The sequence below is a fragment of the Mytilus trossulus genome, chromosome 3 (assembly GCF_036588685.1).
Source record: "Mytilus trossulus isolate FHL-02 chromosome 3, PNRI_Mtr1.1.1.hap1, whole genome shotgun sequence".
Lineage (NCBI taxonomy): Eukaryota > Metazoa > Mollusca > Bivalvia > Mytilida > Mytilidae > Mytilus > Mytilus trossulus.
In genome coordinates, this window is record NC_086375.1 from 31,267,414 (window position 1) to 31,285,101 (window position 17,688).

General features: G+C 32.6%; 1 protein-coding gene across 1 annotated transcript; it reads right to left on the reverse strand.

Moving 5' to 3' along the window:
- Positions 1–571: 571 nt before the first annotated feature.
- On the reverse strand, positions 572–17,436 carry LOC134709355 (uncharacterized). The gene is made up of 2 exons (XM_063569523.1): positions 17,382–17,436; positions 572–3,551 (listed from the first exon to the last, which is right to left on the reverse strand). The coding sequence occupies exon 2, from the start codon at positions 3,526–3,528 to the stop codon at positions 1,552–1,554; it is 1,977 nt and encodes a 658-aa protein (XP_063425593.1). The 5' UTR covers positions 3,529–3,551; positions 17,382–17,436; the 3' UTR covers positions 572–1,551.
- Between the last annotated feature and the right edge of the window lie 252 nt (positions 17,437–17,688).

Below are 17,688 nucleotides of genomic sequence, written 5' to 3' on the forward strand. Positions count from 1 at the left end.
TTAGAGTATGTTTAAATGTCTTAATTGCTGATGAATTGCATTGTGTTTCTGTGTCTGTGTCGCACACTCGGTATTACTCGGCTTAATCACCAGTGACGTCACTTTTGATAGTATTGAGTTGTCCCTATGTAACCTTATAGGTATGTTTACCAGAAGTAATTCTTCTGGAGATTCGGGGAAGCGGACCACATCTCATTCTAGTTTGTGAACTGATTCCAACGAAGAAATTGGTTGCCAAATGTAAATCTAAATATCAGTGTGAATGAAACCAAAACCAGTGGAAACAAAAAACAATTAAATCTATAAGTACAAACTGTATCATGAAATTTAAAGTAAAGACAATGAGCCATTCAATGACATCTTTGTCTTTGTCTGTATTATGAAGGCATATGATATATGCACCTAATTTAAGAAGAGATTTGTAAATGCACTGATTTCCTAGGTTTTTCTAATTTTATTCAATTATTCAATATTTGTATACAATAGATATATTACATTTAACACAAAAATGTTTACAAAACAACGGTTAAATATATAATGACATATATCATCAACACAACCATAAAAAATGACATAAATGCAATGACACATTCAGTCTCTTGCATGTGATTATAATACTTTTTCATACATCTTATACCACAGAAATACTAGTATTCATACAGATAAGTTATATAATGTTGTATAAGGTATTTAAATAGTCCGATAAGATCAACATTACTGTTTAAATTTTAAAGTAAATTTCTATTTCTGAAGATACAATATCTCGCTAAAGATACCATGAACTTTACAAGACTTAAATTTACACCTTTGAAAGATTCAATTAAACACAACACCAATACCTCTTCGTACACTACATTATTTGTTGTTTTCAAAGGCAACATTTTTCTGTTGCAGAAACATATGATAAAACTAAATTTTGTTACCGCTGGACACCGTCCTTAAATCTGTCTGTCGAGCCATTCGCCCAAAAAAGCAAATAAGGGTAGAAATAACGACAACAGTTATATACAGCTGTTCAATAGTCATAATGCGATACAAATACATCGGAGTAACAAACTAAATCTGAGGGGAAACACATCAGCTTTACGAGGAAAACAACAGAAACAATGAACTACAACAAAAGTAAATGCCAACACACATATAATGTTTGTCAAAGTATTCCTGGCTTAATATAAAGGGAATATGTTGTCTGTTTTATTTTGTTTTTTAAAGCAATGATTTTATATTTAGTCTGGAGCTTGATAATGTTGAGTTGTACTGTGTAAGCAATTTTGACACCTGCCATGCAGCCACTGTATGTTTCGGATATTTCGAAAACTTTAAACACTCATTGTACGAGTATATTTTTCGTCAAAGATTTCTTGACATTAGTGAAAAAGAATCAGGAATATCCTCTTTTATACATGTTACCTAAATTAATTGCATGCAGCGAATCATGTCTTAACCTGATATTTGTGTTGTTTTTACTTGCATCTCTTTTTTTTTTGGCATAAACTAGTCTATAATGATCTTTTTTTTTGTAGGAGCTCAATTGAAAACTAATATAGATTATCACTGGTCCATTTTCAGTCCACGAATTCTTTTTGCTGCACTTGTTAGATTCTTTTTGTCAAATTTGGCAAGTTTTTTAAAAAACGCATTCGCTGTGTTTGTTTTACCCATCATATGTGCTGCTATCCCCCAAAATACGGACGATTTCATATGTATATAGCCTACTTGGTCATAGACCATACCAGTTCTTATAATTTCTTTACACACCACAGTTAACTGTAACATAGCATCTTCACTTGAAACACGATCATGAAGATGGTAGTAACACAAAAATCGGAGAAAATGAGCAAACGCTAAAGGATGAAATTTATTCTTACGTCCAATTATATCTTGATATAGTTCTTTTGGAATGATTTGTGAATCACTTTCAAACTGAAATTGAGTGATAGTAAATGCTTTTAAGGTTGATATTAGCTTTTGGTTTTTCATCATTTCAATTGCAGATTCCTGTTTTGGTGAAAATATTAATTTATTGTGTATCTTGTCTGAAAATAGATTATCACATTTTTCATCTGTTAACTTTGACAAAGCATAATGAATAATGTCTAATGCTGTAAAATAATTTTTCTTAACATAGAAGAAAGAAGCCAACATCAACCATCCTACTACTGCATCTGAATATACACCTATCACCAGATGACTGAGGTCAGAGGTGTACTTATAGTACTGTTGTTTGTTGTTTTCTTTGTACTGATTATAAGGACTTGTGTAAAACTGGTGTGCTCTTGCCAGATGGCATAGAAAAATAGCTCTGCACAATTCTGTCTTAGAATGGTAAAGCATACAATTCAGTAGTTTCGGAATACTTTTTTCAGTACTTATAAATTGACAAGAACAAGGAATTTTCAATATATCATGTACTAATCTACTATTAGTATTTAGTGGTTTGTCGATTTTAGTGGAACAATTATTGAAATCATGCAGTGTTTCAGAGGATGAGAAACATTCAATTCCTTGTTGATATAAATTCGTAAGCAAGCTGGTCAACTTTTTCTTAGTATCTAATTCTGCACTTAAACGCAAGTCAAAAAAATTAAAGTCAGGAATAAAATAATGTAGCAACACTGAATACTCTACACAATATAAAAGTCTCTGCAAACATGACATGAAACAATCTGTAGTATTATCTGGTCTCCAAAAGGTTGGATCGATTTCGTCAGAAATCCAAAATATCAAAGTTTTTAAATAGTATGAACACAGTAAACCTTTTAAATCTTCTTCCTTCTCTATTATTTCTTTCAGGACTATTTTCAGCAAAGCATAACAAAGTAACTGAGTATGATTGAAAGAAAATATTAGGAATTTTTCTGCCACAGAAAATGATATACGCCATTCCAAATCCTTATGTAATGAATCTTTAAATCCAATTGGAACAAACAAAACACCACTCATTGTTATTTTATAAATAATCTCATCAGAAATCCATGGGTAACGTGGTCTATATATCCATTGTACTACATCAGATAACCAATTGTCACACTTAAAACACACTGCTACATCTAAATTATCATCTTTATCTGATAAACACGGTCCATGTATTTTCTTTAAATAAGTTCTTGTTTTTAAAAATTCGAAATGGAATTGTTTATAGAGTTCATGTGATAACTGATGTTTCCTTCCGTTGGGCTCTAGCATGTTTAGGTAATTTTCATTTGGGCTATCGGAACTATTACGTAGATACAAACGCGTAAAACATGGATGTGTATCTTCTCTGTCCATAAATAACACTGACTTGTGACTTTTGTCAGCCTCCGTTTCAAATTCATACACTTTTAAGCGGAAATCAACGAACATCACATCAATGTCACTACCTTTTAAATCAAGTCCTTCACTTTTACTGCCACTGCTCATTTGACCTTCATTGAAATTGTCAATAGCCAGAAAAGTTAATCTCCTACCTTTCACTTCTTTTTCAGACCCGATCTTGCGACATAAATAGTCATAAAAGTGCAAGGATTCTGTTCTATTTGCAGACATTATCAATCTCTGTGCCGTAATCTCTGTAAAATTCAATTCAACATATATCAGAATAATTTCTTCATAGAAGAAATAAAATACTTTCCGCTATAAGGACTATTAATAGGTTAAGCTAGTACATCTACACATATCGTCTAACCATCAGGAAGTGTTTCATTTCTTAATCTTTTCCTGGGATAAGAAAATAGTTAGTTTTTCGAAATATTCAAAGTTTTGTAAACAGGAAAGACACACCACAGAAAACTACAGACTTTGCAACAAGACCAAACCCAGTAAAAAACTTGAGATGGTCTCGAGTGCTCCGGAAGGGTAAGAAGATCTTGCCCCACATGTGGCACCCGTTGCTTATGTTATTACAAACCCGGTAAATATTCTAATTCGGAAGGTCACTTTTACGATCTATCATATTTTATCAAAGAAAGGGATAGAGAGCATTTAACAAAGATGTTAAGCAGAAGTGGAAATTTGAATAAATCATAATTTAAATCTACATTTGAAGTTTGAACATTTAAATTTTTACAGTATTAACAAAACTAAAATAGATACAGAAAAACTGTGAATCAAAAATGTTTAGCACAGCAGTCATCGAGGTTGTAATTGTGAAAATAATTCTTATTCACCAGAATAACGTGACAATAGACATTGTTTGATTAAGATTATAACACAATGTTGACTGCTTTACCCCTATTTTTGACATTTTTACCTATTATGTATGTTTGTTTTGTTAACGTATTGTTGTCAATACAATAGAATTTGATGCGACTGTAATACAAGTGAGAGGTTTTACTAGCTATGCAAACAGGTTCATTAGGTTCAATCCACCATTTTCTACATATGAAAATGCCTGTACCAAGTCAGGAATATGACTTTTGTTATCCATTTATTTGATGTGTTTGAGTTTTGATTATGCCATTTGTTAGGGACTTTCCGTTTTGGATTTTCTTTGGAGTTCAGTATTTTAGTCATTTTTCCTATTCGTTCAATGGTTTTGCGATTTTGATTTTGTCATTTGAATATATTTTTGTTATTTTACTTTTTATTGAAATTTGTCTTTTTTTGTAAAAAATAAATAAAAATGAAAGAGTCGGAGAAAAACTTCAAAATAAAAAAACGATCAGCAAAATAATGTCTACAAGTAAGTCAACATGGTCAAAATGTCACACTGGTTATAGATACAAGTATCTTGTCTTAGGGAGGGATAAATCCTACTTTGTAAAGGATCACTCTGATTCGAACAAAAAATTCTCTGAAACTGATATTATCAAGATGCTTCATATTTGTTACGTTCGGAGGACGTGTTTTTCAACAGACTGTCGGCATTCCAATGGGAACAAACTGTGCCCCTCTACTTGCCGACTTTCTTTATTATTATGAGGCTGACTTCATGCAGGAACTTCTTAGGAAGAAATATAAGAAGTTAGCAATATCCTTTAACTCTACTTTTCGCTATATAGATGATGTTCTTTCACTAAATAATTCAAAATTTGGTGACTATGTGGAACGCATCTATCCAATCGAGCTAGAGATAACGGATACTACAGATACAGTTAAGTCGGCCTCATATCTTGACTTACATCTAGAAATTGACAATGAGGGTCGGTTGAAAACAAAACTTTTCGACAAAAGAGATGATTTCAGCTTTCCAATTGTGAACTTTCCATTTTTAAGTAGCAACATCCCAGCAGCACCTGCATACGGGGTATATATCTCCCAATTGATACGATATTCCCGTGCTTGCATTTCCTATCATGATTTTCTTGATAGAGGGTTGCTGCTCACAAGGAAGCTATTAAACCAAGAGTTCCAAATGGTGAAGTTGGAATCATCCCTTCGTAAATTTTACGGACGCCATCACGAGTTGGTTGACCGTTATGGAATAACCGTTTCACAAATGATATCGGATATGTTCCTTACTACGTCGTAACTACAATCCCCTTCCCTTCCATGAATGTGACCTACCGAATTAGACTATTTACCGGATTTGTTATCACTTAAGCAACACGACGGTAGCCGCATGTGGAGCAGGATCTGCTTACCCTTCCGGAGCACCTGAGATCACCTCTAGTTTTTTGGTGGGGTTCATGTTGTTTATCCCTTGGTTTACTGTGTTGTGTCGTGTTTGCTGTTGTTTGTTTGTCTTTTTTCATTTTTAGCCATGGCGTTGTCAGTTTGTTTTAGATTTATGAGTTTGACTGTCCCTTTGGTATCTTTCGTCCCTCTTTTATAGCTTTTATTGCAAAAAGCGAGCGTCTATTTTCAACTCACCAACTGTAATAGAAAAATATGTAGACATCAATTTTTGTTGGCTACTAAATTTTCACTTACGGATTAAAAAAATCTGGAAATAATTACTATAAATAGTCCGTTTGGGCTCTATAAACATGATAACTCTTCAAAAATAAAAATAAAAATATTGACTTAATAAAATCACCATGACAACCAGGGGTCAGGTTTTTATTCATTATTCCATAAAGAATACTTTAAAAACCAAAGGAGTTTATATTTGTCAAATTTTAATGATTTTTATTTCAATGATTCAAACTGTATACTTGCCCTTTACAAATAAGGTCCGTTACAAGTAAGTTTTCTGTATTTAGGTGATTGGTTATTTTCGTTATAGCAATTTAGCAGATCATCCCTAGTTTTTGGTGGGGTTCGTGTTATTCATTCTTTAGTTTTCGATGTTGTGTCATGAGTACTATTGTTTGTCTGTTCGTCTTTTTCATTTAAAGCCATGGCGTTGTCAGTTTATTTTCTATTTATGAGTTTGACTGTCCTTTTGATATCTTTCGTCCCTCTTTGAATGGAATTAAAGTCTTGTAGGATTTTGAGTATGCTCTGTTTTATCACCTTGCACTTTGTTGTCTTGACTGTGGTCTTTTAAAATTACTAACCAGTCGATCAGTTTAGTTTAATTACACAAATTGCTATTGAATTGTGAATGAATTAAAAATAGTGAAGAGCAACACTTGCAGTCCTGTCACATTAAATAAGTATTGTTACCCATATAAAAAGATAATTACAAGATTAATTAAAGAATTAATGCGGCAAAATGTCATAAAAGTGCGACATGACTAGTTAGTAATTTTAAAAGACCACAGTCAAGACAACAAAGTGCAAGGTGATAAAACAGAACATACTCAAAATCCTACAAGACTTTGATTCCATTCAAAGAGGGCCGAAAGATATCTACAAAAATGAAGAAGTACAGTTTTCGCTTTGTTTCTAGATGGGAGGAGGAAATCTTAAACTTTAAAATGTATTGTTTATAAAGTAATTTAAGATATAACCGTGCACAAAGGGTATTTCCATAAAAAGCTAGCCTTTCAGATTGAATTTTGTATTCCTAATATTTGAAAAACAAAACCTAATGTTGAAGGGCTGTAAAAACTTAAACAAAAAGGTTGTGTAAGAAATAAAAGTCAATTGTTGAAGGTAAACTTAAAACTAACACTGATTTAAGATAACAAAGCAAGAAATTGTTATTCGACACTTGGAAAGCTCTCCGTAAATTTGTTATCATTTCTGGTTATTGTGCACAAAGCTCACTTTTATTTTTCTATGTAGCAAATTAAAGTGAGTTCGATCACTTGCATTGCTACATGCAGCTATGTATATATAGTTGTCAGACGAAGATTGAAAATGTGTTGTTTTAAATTGTTATTATATGTGTTGTATAATATTGTTTTCAATAAACAAACGTTTATTGCTTGTTTTTATCGAGCAAAAGGTATACTTTTTTTGCCAACATGTGAAGCCAGGGTTTAAAGAAACAATGTATCATTTTACAGAATTTTATTTCACATTTTTATTTTAATCTTGCAACATTTACTAACAAAGTTAAATATCATTATTAATTTAAAATAGTAATGTATGTCACTGGTGACAAGAGGAAGAAATAACATTACTTTTTTAAAATACACTTACAGCTTCCGGGTATATTTTCCTGGTTTTTGAAACTTGTAAGTGCACATTTTTATAGCAAGCATATAGATGATTTCCAGAGAAGACCTTTGATAATTCATGGAATTATGCTATTTTTTTTTTATATCATTGTCACTCAATAGCAAATGTGCAGTCATTGTTACTTAGTATACTACCAGTTTATTATTAATTCAATGATAATTCATGGTGCTTTGCCAGAATCAAATTGTAAAATATGAATTATTGACAGAGAAGAAAATTTTGAACCAATCGTCTGTTGTATATTTGTCTTTAGTGCATAGACTACTGATACAGTATATGTGGCGATAAAAGAAGGTGATGGTTAATTGTGTTTAAATACGGATAAGAGCATCTACTGTTCTTCGCTTAAAAAAAAAAAGATAACAAAATTACCAAATTTTTACAAATTTAAAACGGAAAGTCCCTCATAAAATTTTCACATAGGTTAATATTTGCTGAAAGAACTGAGAAAAGTCCCAATTCATGAATGATATATTTCCAACGTGACACTTAAAAATACAGTCGAATACATTTATTTTTTAGCAATTGAATAAATTTCATTGCACCATTCTGTTTAGACTCTATATATATATATATATATGCATGCATTATAACTTTTTTAATTTCTTTCTGTCAAAAAACTTTTCTAAAATGTAAACGGACAAATATTTATACATGTATAAGATTTGTAAAATATACATTTTTGGCTGTCATTTTGAAGTTCTTCGTTAAATTTCAATTAATAGTTAGGCAGCTTACCACACAAATCATGCAAATGGTGATACAAGCATGAAACTTTGTAAGAACATGCCTTTAGGTGTTTGAAATCATATTAGGGGGGTAGCCACGAAAAAAAATCATCCGATCATGGCGGCCATCTTGGATTTTTGAAATGACGTCTTCACAGCGAAAAGATATTATATTTATGGTCAGTTTTAGTTGTATTGTATCCTAAATGTTTCAAAATGGAGTAAATCATTGTTTTATAAGATAAGGTATCACTTTCGGTAAATTATCGGTCGATAACCCACTCCTGGTTTTATGAATATCCCAAATGTGACTGTTTTATAACCAGAATAATGTCAGCTGTTATATTCCACAAATCTTTGACTAATCTTCGATTGCTACGTTAGGTTCGATAGGTTATAGCCCAATAGAGGGCGCAATTTTATTCTAGTAAACCTTTTTGAGAGTGTGTGTTCTCATTGTTATAAGACGTGGATCGGTACTTGTCTATCCGAAGTTCATATTTTTAGTTACGAAGTTTTTTTTGGCAATTCTGATCGGATACTGATTTGAAGGAGTTCTGTCCTTATTATAAACACAATTCTATAATGATAATGTTGTTAATACATAAAATAACATAGTTAGAAATGTAATCTTGAATTTTATACAATTTCTAGAATTTTACCTGTGATGTTTCTCTATGAAGCATATTTTTTTTCAGACACACTCTCCTCGTGCACTTCTCTAAAAGTTGATTAGTTTCACTCGGTTCTTGTTTGATGTTGCATTTATTTATTGATAATATTTGCGTTATAGTTCTATAAGTTCATTGTTGATTACTTTTGTTAACATAATAGTTACTAAGTCTTTGAAATGGCGAAAAGAAATCGCTTATCAGCTTCTTCAGCAGATAGTTGGGAAACTGATTGGACAAAATGTTGTTTGTGCCAGGAGGTCACAACAGACCTACTAAAATCGTCAGACGAAGGATATACAATGTTAGGCAAAAATATCCCTCTCTTTCATGAATTAAATGCCCTCCCTATCCCTCTTGATATTCGGCGATTAAACCATGGAGAGGGTATTGAAAGCACAATGAAAAAAGAAAATGCCAAGTACCATAATTTGTGTAGGATCAAATTCAATAACACTAAACTTGAGAGAGCCCAGAAACGCAATATGTCACCGATACCATCTGGAAGTTCTAGTGATTGTACGTCTCCTAAACTTTTTAGGTGTACTCCTCGTTCTAAAGATCAACAACAAAATCCAGTTGAAAATGTGCATAAATGTTTCATTTGTGATAAAGTGTCACCTTTATCTGTCTTAAGAGAGGCAATGACAATGAAACTAAACCAACAACTAGTGGATTGTGCAACAGCTCTTCAGGATAAACAACTGTTTGCAAAGCTGAGTAGTGGTGATGTTATAGCACAAGAGATGAAGTCTCACCCGTCTTGTCTCGCAGCTGTATATAATAGAGAGAGATCAAAGAAGAGACAAACAAAGATCGAAAGCAGTTGCACACAGGAGGAAACTATAATAAAAGAAACTGTATTAGCTGAGCTGGTCACATACATTTTTGAAACTCAAAGAAACTCTGAAGAGTCGGTTGTGTTTCGATTAGCAGACATGTACGAGGAAAGATTGGCACAGCTTGGTTCTTCTTCTGAACAGGTACATTCTACTCGACTCAAGGACAAGCTATTGCAAAAGATGCCAGAATTAGAAGCACACACAAAGGGCAGAGATGTACTTTTGATGTTTGAAAAAGATATAGGACCAGCTATAGCCTTTGCTTGTGATTATAATGACACCATGCATATGGCAAAGACGGCCGAAATGATTCGCTGTCAATTAGCTACAACGAAGACAACTTTTTTCTGGATCCTTGGTCTCTGAAGATATCGATGATAGCATACCACCCCCATTGTTACAGTTGGTGAAAATGATAGAACATGGACCTGATATCAAATCACAGTTAGACAACGTTTCTACAAAGTCTGACTTAGCCTTGGCCCAACTTTTAATGTTCAATTATCACCCATACAGCCAAAAGGTTACAGTACAACAAAGACATGCAGCTGATCGTGAGACACCATTTTGTGTGTATCTTGGACTGTTACTCTTTACAAAAACCAGGAAAAGACAACTAATAGACACATTATTTCAACATGGGTTATTTATCTCTTACGATCGGGTACTAGAAATATCAACGCAATTAGGTGAGGCTGTTGTTGAACGTAATTTGTATGAAGGTGTGGTATGCCCGCCTTTATTAAAGGGCAAAGTGTTTACCACAGCTGCAGTCGAAAACATAGATCACAATCCAAGCTCAACAACATCAAAATCATCATTTCATGGGACCGGAATCTCTATTTTTCAACATCCAATAAAAGATTATATCGGGGTTAGAAGGGATGAGTTAATATTACCTACACATAAACCAAAATCTAAAAAGGTACCTGAACTTCCTGCTGCTTATATGAATACGAAACCGGCATATCTTAAAACAAAACCAGAACCTCTCATTTTGCCTGACGATATTACTAATATACTTAACCACGATTATCTGTTCATGAGTTTGTAAAATGAGTATGAGTGGTTAAATACGGTGAGATTAACAGGTGAAGATCTTACGTCCGAAAATATTTCATGGTCATCATTTCATTCCTCAGAGAGACGTGGACCAACTGTTGAAGTGAGTCTAAGCTGCTTAATGCCATTATTTCAAGAACAAGCTCACTCAGTTGCTACCATAAAACATTCGATGGATAAGGTCAGGGATGTTGTGTCGTTTTTGAATCCTGGCCAAACTCCAGTGATTACACCAGACCAAACGCTATTCGTTCTTGTCAAGTTCTAATACTCCTAAAACTAGACTAGCACATCAAGTTACCGCATGTGTATTGTTTGATTTACTTATGTCTGTTTATGAATCTTCTATTAACGAAGATCCTAATGAATCAATAGAATTTGACAATTTTATACAATGGTGTGAAGAATGAAAAGTAGGTAGACCTCATTTTGAGTTTTGGTATTCGGCTCTTGAATTTCAGCTGTTGGTTTTTTCGTACATTCGATCATTACGAGAAGCGGATTTTGAGCTTTATAAACAAACGTTGTCTTCCTAGATTCCATACTTTTTTGGACTTGATCATATCAACTATGCTAGATGGCTCCCTATTCATCTTCGCGATATGGCATCATTAGAAACAAAACCCCCAGACATATACAGAGAATATATAAAAGGGCATTTCAGTGTTAAAAAATCAAATCGTGTTTTCTCAAATATGGCGATAGACAAGGCTCATGAACAGAACAACGCTATTGTTAAAGGTGATTGTGGTGCTTTAGGGCTGACCGAGGATCCCGCCGCTTTGAGACGGTGGATGGTGGCCGGGCCAGAAATCAGTAGACTGATAAGCCAGTTCGAGGAATATTCGTCTAGTAGAAAGAACACAGATGATAGACATCATGACAATTCTATGTCTATGCAAAAAGATTTCATTGACAAAGTGAGAAGTTTTAAGACTGTCATGAATGATTATGGAAATCCATTTCTTGAGGATTCTGAAGATATTTACAAGATAGACAGTAAAGATATTGTACAAGCAGGCACAGGGAAATCCTTTGTAAATAGTGCATATTAGAATGGTCTCAGTACAGGTTATAATGAAAAATAAGTATTAGGTAAATAAGAAAAAGCTTTCATCTTAGTTTCTATATTACTAATGTTACATTGATGTAAAATATCTTAAGGCCGATATTGATTGCCTTAACAAAAGTATGGAAGGCAAAGTTTTTAAAATGCCTTTCTAAGATGTAAGTATATGTTTTACTATATGATTTATCGGTATTTTGTTCAGAGAAGGAAAAATCATCCTTTTAAGTTTCAATTACTAAAATTCATGCAGTTTCCACCATATATATGAGGAAATTACTGTTTATTTTTATTTTAACACTCAACATAGCAGTAACAAGCAGTGGAAGTTCTCAAATTATTTGTAAAAAATCATTTAAAGATTCAGGGTATATATACACGGTTTTATTCGATCGAGATTTCTCAATACATTTTGTGACAAGTCATTTATATTGATTTTCTGTGATAATGATAGGTACAAATATAAGTTTACTTTTTCAGTAAAAATTGGCATTGAAAAACAGATGTTTAGCGATTGTAGCATAAATCGCTAGATTATTGTGAATCCAAATATTTTTCATGGTGCTTTGCCAGAAATCTATGGTTTCAATATAAATGATTAAAACAAGAGTACTCTACACCAATTACTTAAAAGTTGTTAATTTCCAAAAATATCAAAAACTTTTCTAAAAAGGGCAAACATTTTCAAATTCATATTCCCATTTTGAAATGTTGAACAAACACTGTAAGTTCTTTTTTTTTTTTAGGTCACCTGGTCCAGAGGGACAAATGAGCTTTTCTCATCACTTGGCGTTCGTCGTTCGTCGTCGTTTACTCTTAATACGAAAAATTAAAAAACTAATATTCACAAAATTTTGCTCTAGACACTATATTTTGGAAATAAACAGGCTTTCATAACTTTCCATGCATCTTTGAATTGGTTATTGTTGACTAAAAAACTTTAACTTCAGACTGAACCCGAGTTTTAAATGTAAAACAGTCTACTAGTATTTATCAGTTAAATAAAGGAAAATGAAAATGCATATTTTCAATATCTTGCCCTGGATACAAAATGTTGGTCATAAACACGCAATTTTTATAAAATTTGGACAGATGCATTTATGTTTGACTAAGTTATTTATAACATTTCAATTATGTTTGACTAAGTTATTTATAACTGTAAAACTTTATACTCAGACAAAATCCGAAGTTAACTGTAGAATAAACTAACTCCATTTAGAAAAATACGTAGAAATGAACATAAATATTTTCAAACTTTTGCCCTGGATACTACATTTTTATCATAAACCAGCTTATGTCCAAATTTTATAAAATAACAATGCATGTTTGACAAAGTTATAGATGTAAAAACAAACTTTAAACACAACCTGAATCCAAATGTTGATGCCGACGACTCCGACGACGGAATCTATGATCGCTTTGTCTGCCCTTCGCGAAATAAATTTCGCAAGCTCCACAAAGTTGATCTTACACAATAGTTGCATAGATATTTAGGGTATATGTTGTTTGTTTATTTTATCTCTGATTTTTATCATATTGATCGTGTAACCGCTCTGATTACTTACCACTATTAGTTTTCCTGTAAAGTCTCACAAAGTATGCAATAAAGTAATTAAATATATTTTGTTTGCCGATTACATTTTAATAACTATAAAAAGACTATAAACAAGAAGATGTTTTATGTTTGTCAATGAGGCAACTCTCCAGAAGAGACCAAATGACACAGAAGTTAATGACAAACTAGTTTATTATATTTTTATTCATTAAATGCTAGAATTCATTTATTTATACCTTCCGGTAGGTTAGAATAAAAAGAAAAACATGTTTTGTTTTGTATATTGACGTCCTGTTCCATAATTCAAAAGGCATCTGGTTTAGCATGTTTAGTTGGTCTACACTAGATTTAGCATAAAGCAATAGGTTTTGCCAGGTAAAATGACAAAATCTCGGGGCATTTTCTATTTCGATTACTATGTTTTGAAGAGAGGGTACTGTGGAATTCATTGTCTTTATGAAAATATATTTTATTTTTGTTAATATTGCCATGTTTGACACGCCGTACCTAAATAGATGTACGAACGTCTATATTTATCATTACACATTTTGAACATTTTTGGTATGTTATGTAGTCCCTGATTCGTTAGTCGAAAATAAACTGACAACGCTATGGCAACAAAAAAAAAGAGACAAAAAGTCAACAGAATACAATATGCAACATGGAAAACTATTAAAAGGGTGATAACAGTTGCTTCGGAATAATAAATAGATCTGGTTCCATACGTTGCTTCAAAATTCATGTTTGGGACATACTTAAAATGGCGGACAGCAAGCATATTATATAAAAGAGCAAAAACATGCAGAAACTCAATTTTTATACAATTTTAATAGTATAAAAGATCCTAGAAAAACAAGACATGGACATGAATAAAAATTGCTTTTGAAGTAAGAACAATAACATCCCCCCCCCAAAAAAAAATATTTATATTTAGAAAAATAAATATGAGCTACGACAAACTTGTTTAAGCCGAAGATTTATTTGTTTCCATGTATTTTTTAACTTTAGGAATAATAATACTAATGGTATTATCTCTGCTCAAGAAGTCTTGTTGCAGCACTTGTATAATTTGCCTTGTCTTGTTGAGCAATCATTTTGAAAAACCATTTTGCTAAGTCTGTTTCACCCAACATCTGTGCTGCTATAACACCACACATAAATGATCGTAAATAGTACGAACCTACAAGTTTGCCAGGAGGGCGTAACCTCTCATTTGCCAGGGATAACTGTTTCAGAGCATCTTTACATGAGATAAGGTCATGTAGATGGAAGCAGCACAAAAATCTAAGGAAATGTGCAAATGTTAACGGATGATAAGATGTGTTACTTTTGATTACATCCTGTTGTAATTTTTTTGGAATGATTTGCGACTTGCACGTAAAATGCAGAATAGTGATTGTTAATGATTTAAATGTTGCTAAAAGCTTTTCTTTATTTATAACATCAAGTGCAGATTGTTGTTTTGGTGTCAAAATAATACTAGTTTTGCTTGAGAATAAATGATCACATTTCTCAATTGTAAATTTTGACAAAGCATAATTTATAAAGTCTAAAGATTTAAAATAATTTTCATGAACATAAAAAAAAAAGATGCCAACATCAACCATCCAGTTACTGCATCTGAATGTTAACCTATCAGCAGGTGACTGATGTCATAGTTGTACATATGGTACTGTGGTTTGTTATTTTGTTGATGACGAGTTTGTGATCTTATTGGTAAAACCTGGTGTGAAGCACACACGAAGTAAAGAAAAAGATCATGGCACAAATTTGTTTTAGAAAGATGACCTACACAATTCAGAAGTATACAGGTTCTTCTTTCATCATATAGAATATTGAAATCGCGAACAATTTGTAATACAGCATGCACTATGCTGGTATTGCTATACATTTGTTTACTGATTACGGCAAAAAATCGAGTGTTATCATGAAGTGTTTCATTGACTGAGAAACACTGAACGTGTTGATATAAATTCGTTAGTAGGTTGGTCAACTTGTTATTTTTTTCCAACTCTGTTCTTAAACGCAATTCAAGAAAGTTACAGTTAGAAATGAAATAATGTAATAATGTTGAATATTCTATACAGTATAAAAGTCTCTGCAAACATGACATGAAACATGGTATAATATTGTCTGGCCTCCAAGTAGTGGGATTAGCATCATCAGAAACCCAAAACACCAATGTCTTTAAATAGTATGAACACAGTAAGGTTTTCAAATTTTCATCTTCTTCTATTATATCTTTCAGAACAAGTTTAAGCAAAGCGTAACAGAGCAACTGAGTATGGTTCAAAGAAAATATAAGGAATTTGTCTGCCACAGAAAATGATATACGCCATTCTAAGTGTTCATAGATAGAACCCTTAAAACCGATTAGAACAAATAAAACGCCATTCATAACTATTTCTGAAATAATTTCAGGTGAAAGCCATGATGAGCGTGGTCTATCAATCCATGGTACTGCTTGAGATATAAATTTGTCACATTTAAGGCAAAATGCATAATCATACTGTTCATTTTCGTCCGATATACATGGACCATGAATTTTATTAAAAAAAGACCTAACTTTTAATATATTTTTTGAAAAGTCCTGTTTATAAAGATTGTTTGACAAAAAGTACTATATTTCATGTTGCTCTAGCACTTTCCTTTGTTCTTTATGTAACATGTTGTAATTGGTATGTAGACAAAGGCGTGTAAAACATGGCTGTCAGTTTTCTTCAACGAACATCATGTCAATGTCCCTACCTTTTAAATTCAGTCCTTCACATTTACTACCGCTGCTAATTCGGAATTTATTGACAGTATCTAGAGCTATGAAAGTTAATCTCCTACCCGTCACGACTTTATCGGTTGTTTATTTAAGACTTTATACGTTAAAATATGTTTTTAAAGGTGTCAGTATTCACCTCAAAAACTAACAAAACCTTTGAATAGACTTATTAAGAAGGGATATAGTTACGAAACTGTTGTCAGGTCATTAAAGATTGCATATTTTGGCGTTAATATTGATTCACTTATAGGGTCTTTGCATCGGAACTAAACACATTTATTCAAAAACCAGTTGTTGGCATGACACGGGTTATGTTCTTCTCATATATGTTATATTATGATGGTATGATACTAAACCCCTAACGGGAAGGATTGTGCCTGATGTTCATATGATGAAATCATAATCTTTCAGTCATTTTAATTGAAGTCTGGAGCTGGCATGTCAATTAACTGCTAGTAGTCTGCTGTTATTTATGTATTATTGTCATTTTGTTTATTTTCTTTGGTTACATCTTCTGACATCAGACTCGGACTTCTCTTGAACTGAATTTTAATGTGCGTATTGTTATGCGTTTACTTTTCTACATTGGCTAGAGGTATAGGGGGAGGGTTGAGATCTCACAAACATGTTTAACCCCGCCGCATTTTTGCGCCTGTCCCAAGTCAGGAGCCTCTGGCCTTTGTTAGTCTTGCATTATTTTAATTTTAGTTTCTTGTGTACAATTTGGAAATTAGTATGACGTTCATTATCACTGAACTAGTATATATTTGTTTAGGGGCCAGTTGAAGGACGCTTCCGGGTGCGGGAATTTCTCGCTACATTGAAGACCTGTTGGTGACCTTCTGCTGTTGTTTTTTTCTATGGTCGGGTTATTGTCTCTTTGGCACAATCCCCATTTCCATTCTCAATTTTATTTAAATCAAGTATGAGAATTTGGGTCAAATCGATGGTGATGAATTTGACAGCTTATGCCGCTTTCAGAAAAAAAAACATTGTGTTTTGAAATGTTTGCAATGAAACCTACTAAAACTGATCTGAAAGCGTAACGTATGTCATTGATTTATAACATTTGAAACTTTATTTTGTTTTAATAACTAAAACATCACTGAACTTTTGTTACAAGTACAAAATGATTTGATTCAGTATTGCTGACAATGGAAAAATAATAGCGATTAGACTATAAAGCTTACCTCTAAGTTTCCATGTTGCTTTAATAGTCTACCTTTGTAGTCTTGTATATGGAAGGTAGGAGTAGTCGTTAAACTTAGTGTTCATTATGTATTTATATGAATTACCATAAAATTTTCCATGAAATATATAATATCTCAGTTTCAAACTATCAAAATGTATACTAATAATTTCCGCCAAGAAATAGGTGAGCAAAGGAAATGTTTAACTTTTTTAAAATTTGAATAAAGATATAACCGGACCATACAGCTTCTGTCATTGAAAGCCAACCTTTTCTTTTCGATCTTGTAAAGTTTTTATTTAACATTG